The sequence below is a fragment of the Geotrypetes seraphini genome, chromosome 12, assembly GCF_902459505.1.
Source record: "Geotrypetes seraphini chromosome 12, aGeoSer1.1, whole genome shotgun sequence".
Taxonomy (NCBI): Eukaryota; Metazoa; Chordata; class Amphibia; order Gymnophiona; family Dermophiidae; genus Geotrypetes; species Geotrypetes seraphini.
Window position 1 is genome coordinate 7,451,049 of NC_047095.1, and position 6,000 is coordinate 7,457,048.

At 41.8% G+C, this 6,000-nt stretch overlaps 1 protein-coding gene across 4 annotated transcripts in view; it reads right to left on the minus strand.

The window, feature by feature from the left end:
* The window catches only part of STXBP3 (syntaxin binding protein 3), a 71,803-nt gene extending 66,072 nt beyond the window's left edge, over nt 1-5,731 (minus strand). The window contains exons 1-2 of one of the 4 annotated variants that reach the window (XM_033916713.1): nt 4,939-5,156; nt 2,704-2,774 (exon numbers count right to left, since the gene is read on the minus strand). In XM_033916713.1, coding sequence (XP_033772604.1) covers nt 2,704-2,774; nt 4,939-4,982 — 115 coding nt within the window. In that variant the 5' untranslated portion in view covers nt 4,983-5,156. The other 3 variants (XM_033916716.1, XM_033916714.1, XM_033916715.1) reach the window with 3 other exon arrangements.
* Nucleotides 5,732-6,000: the final 269 nt, after the last annotated feature.

Sequence of the window (6,000 nt, forward strand, 5' to 3'; positions counted from 1 at the left end):
ACCAAGTTACAAACAGAGTAAAGAATGAGTGACTATTCTAGCCAGTAGCAAAGCAACTGGTAAAACGTAAATTACCACTAACTTTCACAGGAAAGTCAAAAAATCTTAGGGCTTGAAGCCCTTTATTTGGCATTGTTGCTCAGAAGCAACATGTGTCTTCTATGGCTCTTATGGGAGATCTGCATCTCCAAATGCCTGTTACTTGGCACTGTTGCTCTCGTTCATCAAGGGCTCCTTTTCAAAGGCGCGCGCTAGCAGTTTGAGCGTGCGCTAAAATGCCCCGCGCGCTAGCCACTACCACCTCCTTTTAAGCAGGTGGTAACTTTTCAGCTAACGCGTGCTGTAGCGTACGCTAATCTTGTGCGTGCACTAAAAACGCTAGTGCACCTTAGTAAAAGGAGCCCCAAGTTACTTAAAGGAGCCATTTCACCATCTGCCAACTAAAAGGTTAAAGACATGGCTCCTGCTGCACTTTTTGTACCCTAAAGGAACCAGATGAGACCTAGATAGGCAAAGACATCTTCTGTAATTATTTTTTCAAGGAATTACATAGAAACATAGAACATGATGGCAGAAAAGGGCCACGGCCCATCTAGTCTGCCCACACTAATGGCCCACCCCCCTAACTACCTCCATGAAGAGATCCCACATGCCAATCCCATCTTTTCTTAAAATCTGGCACGCTGCCGGCCTCAATTACCTGTTGTGGAAGATTATTCCAGCGATCAACCACCCTTTCGGTGAAGAAATATTTTCTGGTGTCGCCATGAAATTTCCCACCCCTGATTTTCAACGGATGCCCTCTTGTTGCCGTGGGTCCTTTAAGGAAAAAGAGATCCTCTTCCACCTCGATAAGGCCTGTGACCTATTTGAACGTCTCGATCATGTCTCCCCTCTCTCTGCGTTCCTCGAGTGAGTACAGCTGCAACTTACCCAGTCGTTCCTCATACGAGAGATCCTTGAGACCTGAGACCATTCTGGTGGCCATTCGCTGAATTTGTCCCATCAGTAGAGAACTTGAAAATTATAAAACTTGCTTAGGAAAGCAATCCTTCTCTTGGATAGAACTGAGAAATGCCGACGTTAAGAGTGCTTTTTCTGCCTCCCAAAGTCACAGATAGGGGCCCCACGATCGTTTGTTAAGAAATTGGTGCATGTACGTAAGTAAACATAGCCCCTGACAAAACCAAGTGTGAAACAGTTGGGCAGCCATCAGGCATAAAAGATAAGTGCCTTCCTTTCATAGCACCATAAGCACTTTTTAATTTATTTTTAACAGGCTCTATGAAAATATAAATAAATCAATTTGCACACATCACTTTACCAAGACCAATGATGAGCACATCACCCCAGTAAGGGCACGAAAAATCAATAAGTAGTGCCTTGGGTGTTTGAGGTCTGGTAATTACATTTACTTGATATAAGTTTGTTCTCCATTATAAGCCAATAGACCAAGGCATACTAGAAAAAATCTTTAAAGAAAACACAGCTGTAAGCTTCTGACAATGCTCGTTTGTGCACTGTATGAAGGGAAAGGAATGACTGAAGTAAGTGAACCTCAAAGAAGTTATCTACTGGATCGATCGGTAGTGGAACGAAATCGAACCTCCAACTAGAGCAAAATCATAAAGAAAGTTCATTTCTGAATATGAACAAGGACATGACATTGAACGCAGAGCAGCTGAGGAAATACCAGGCTGTGAGAATGATTGCGAGGATGACATACAGTAATGGATGTGGGCAGATGAGCAAGAAAACTAACTGAAAATGATACGATTGCTTTGGTGAATGAAAATGATGTAGATAACATCTGCAGTAGATAAAATTGTAAAGTGAAGGACTCAAAGCAACTGAGGTTGCACCGGTAATATGTGTAACAACAGGAGGACATGACTGTTACTAATATAATGTTATTGAGATGCTGACGTGACTTTTCCCACAAGTGTAAATATATAAACAAATATTTTGATGAAAACATGCTGTTGTGCAATTCCTATGTGGCAGATTACTAAGGGTAACCTAAAAACATTGGAAATTTTCACACTAAGCTGTGCTTCGCAAATGTCCACCGGGCATTTTTTGTATCCTCAGATGTTAGACTTTCCAAAAAAAAAATCATAGGTGGAATTTGCCACCTCTGATGGTACTAATCTTCCAATTTGGGGGGGTCTGGCTCAAGGACTAAACCTCTTCAGCTTTTTCCTAATAAGGAAGTCATCCCTCCCCTTTATCAGGGTCATCGCCCTTCTCTGTTCTTTTTCTAATTCTACGTATCTTTCTGAGAGGCGGTAGCCAGACTTGCACACAGTATTCAAACAATAAAATATTATAATGCCTTTATGTTTTTCATTCCTTTCAGCTACCACTGCATACTGAGCAGAGGGTTTCAATATTATAAACAATGACACCTAGATCATTTTCCTGGGCGGCGACTCCTAATGTGGAACCTTGCGTTGTATAGCTATATTTCGGGTTCCTCTTTCCTAAATGCATCACTTTCCACTTGCTAGTGATCTTTTAATATGCTCAGTACAAAATACTGGCCAATAGAGATTAGACAACTGCAGTTGATTCATATAAGCAGCAACCAAGAAACCTGCTTAAACTAAGATGTGGTACAGGACTCCATCAAAAGTAGTTTCATGCTGTTTTCTATGGGGAATGACAAAAGGGGAAACAAGGTAATTTGCTCCTGCTACTTACTGGCTAAAAATACACCTCTCCTCTCAGAAGCAGCAACATTATGGGAAAAGGGTCCTGGAGGCAGGTAGCAACTATAGATTCCATGGGATGAAAGATAGATTACGAGCATCAATGTTCTGAAATATTTCAAATCCAATTTCCACCAAGTTATCTCAACAGACAAAGCCATAGCAAATGGTCATGACATGTTTGATGTTCTTATACATTGATCAAAATTTCAGAAACAGTATTTTGTTCAATAAAATAAAAGCTACACAAATCTGAGCTAAGAACTAGAGAATGACATGGAGACAAATTTTTCCCCGGTCCCACAGGGACTCAAATTCCCTGTTCCATCTCCTTGAGTTTTGTCACTGTCCCATTCCTGTAAGCTCTGCTTTAAACGCACAAGCCTCCAATACTTATGATTTTAAAGTGTTTGAGGCTTATGCAGATGATGGAGCTTGCAGGAAACTCAGATGATTCGTTCCACAACCCAAAAACAAAATACTATATGTACTTGTATTGCAAGACCTCACTTGTTTAGAACAGTCACTACACTCCTGCAGCGTCAGAGAGAGAAGAACCATCGGCTCAGTTGTGATGATGACGCATGTATACTGTATGTACTCGTATTGCAAGATTTTGCTTGTCTAGAAGTCACTACACTCCTGCAGTGTCAGAGAGAAGAACCATCGGCTCAGTTGTGATATGTGTATACTGTATGTAATTGTATAGCAAGACATTGCTTGTATGTCAAGTTAAAATTTAATAAAATGTTTTGCTTGTCTTGCAAAACACTTGCAAACCAAGTTACTTGCAAGCCAAGGTTTTACTGTATTTGAATTCAAGAGAATTTCAGAGGGATAGAGGTGATTGTATAGCTCAGCAGTTGGTATACAGGATAGACACGGACTGTCATATGATCCTTATCCATCATTTTCTACAGAAAGTTCTCATGCAAGTTACTTTTTTGCACTTTTGAGAAATACAGGTCAACTTCACTGCACAAAAACATGCACTATGACACTTTTGTGTACCAATGTGTATCATTGTGGGGGCAACAAAAACAAGAGGGCATTCAAAAAAACTGAAAGGTGACAGATTCAGAACAAATGCTAGGAAGTTCTTCTTCACTCAAAGGGTGGTGGATATCTGGAATGTGCTTCCAGAGGAGGTGGTAGGACAGAGTACGATATTGGGTTTCAAAAAGGGATCAGATGATTTCCTGAAGGAAAAGGGGATTGATGGGTATAGTTAGATGATTACTATACAGGATATTAAATGATTAGGGAAGAAAATGTTTTAGGCAAAAAGATCACTTACAGGTCATGGACCTGGGGGGGGGGGCCGCCGCGGGAGCGGACTGCTGTGCGTGATGGACCCATGGTCTGACTCAGCAGAGGCGATGCTTATGTTCTTATATACTGCAGACCTTATTACATAAAATATTTGTGATGCAGATATTGCTTTGTACAATGATTGCACAGTGTACTTTAGTATGTTGGGTAAAAAAAAAGTTGCAGATTTCAGTGATTTGCCTGTAGATGTCTCAATGCACAGTTCCAGTAGATAGCCAGGTAGTAGAAGTGGCAACTTTAATCCAATCTTTAGTTTTATATACTGATTCATCCCTCACAAGAAGGGCTCGACTCGGTTTACAAAATTTTCTAAATTCAGCTAAGGAGTAAAGATAATTTCTACTCCAAGGATTAACTTGGGGCAGAAGAATCGATCAGAGATTTTTGAAATAAATTAGTTTTTAACATTTTCCAAAAAGTTGTTAACTGAGAAAGTAATCTAATCTCCGATGGAAGCTCATTCCAAATTTTTGCAGATAGAAAAGCAAAAGATTTTCCTAAATTGGATACAGTTTTGATTCTCTTAATAAGTGGAAAACCAAGTTTCTATTCCTGAATATTTATTGAATGAGGTGGTAAGCACGAATTTAAAAAGACAGGAATTAAGGGGGAAACTACATACACAGTGTTTTGAGTTTTGCACCTAGTCTTTAGCATTCAGCAATTGAGAACCTACTGCGGTGAATCTGAACCTCCCATAAATACAGTACATCATCAATAAAACTAAAATTATATTTTAAAAAAAAAAAAATCGCTGAGATAGCATTACAAATCCTGGGCCCACGAAGCAGGAGTCTGCTTCACTAATGGCCTATACAACTCCAGCCCCAACCACCTCACCTAGCTGCCAAGGACAGCTCTAGTTAAAAAAAAAAAGTATTAAACGACTGGGAACCTCAGTTGCAACACAGTTCTTTTCAACTCGACCTCACGCCCCATTCAATCCCGGCCAGCAGAGCCTCGGCCGGCTTCAGGCTAGAAGGGGAGGGGAAGATGAGAAAGCAACAAGTGCGCCGCCACAGCTTCCCAGCTCATCACCGGCGACGATCCGGGCCTCCACTAAGCGCAGTTTTCAAGCCCCCCTAGCTCTCGATGCTGTCACAGGCAATTCGCAACGGCTCTCAGCACTTACTCCTCCAGACGACACTCTTCAACCCTCGAACTTCAGCTGGAGCCATCTTTTCCCCATCCGCGCTTCCGCTCGCTCTGACGTCACAGATAGTAGCAGGGCAGAGATTCGGCCCACGGCGGCGTAAGGCACAGTAGTGCGGCCGCGGACGTTCTGACGTCACGTACAGTAGCCGCGGAGAGATTCGCCTCACAACGACAGACTCGGCCCATGACGGAATTTCCGCGGACGCTTTGACGTTACACGGTGCGACTGACGTCAGCCGTTTGGAGTAGTGTACATAGGGCTGCAGTTGATTGTGGGAGTGATCCCTTTTGTAGAACTGTAAATAATGAAAAAGTAGCCTGTGCTCAAAATCAACAAGTGTATTCTTTATTTACAGTTCTACAATATTTCCTCGATTCTAAGACTCACCCCATTTTTGTTACGAGGGAAAATCAAACACTCGATTCTAAGAGACCTTCGATTTTTCTCTCGACTCCTCCCTGTCCACCTCTTTAATGCATAGACGCTAAGTTACCCGGTTCCAGACTGGAGACTTTTGACCAGTTCTGATTTTGAACTTATAACTCAAAGCAGTGCTGGATTTGCAGTGCCTGTTATTTCCCATTAAAATCAGTTTTGGAAATCTCATAGTGTGCCATGATGGGGTGATCCAAAATCCAGGATTAACCTAAAATCTCCAGCCTGGAACTGGATAACCTGGCATTTATAACGTGACCATTTATTTTTTTTTTCATCAAAACGGGGCATCTACTAATTTTCAGCCCCGCCCCCAATCACGCCCTAGCCCCGCCCCATTCCTGCCCACAATTTCTTCCATACATT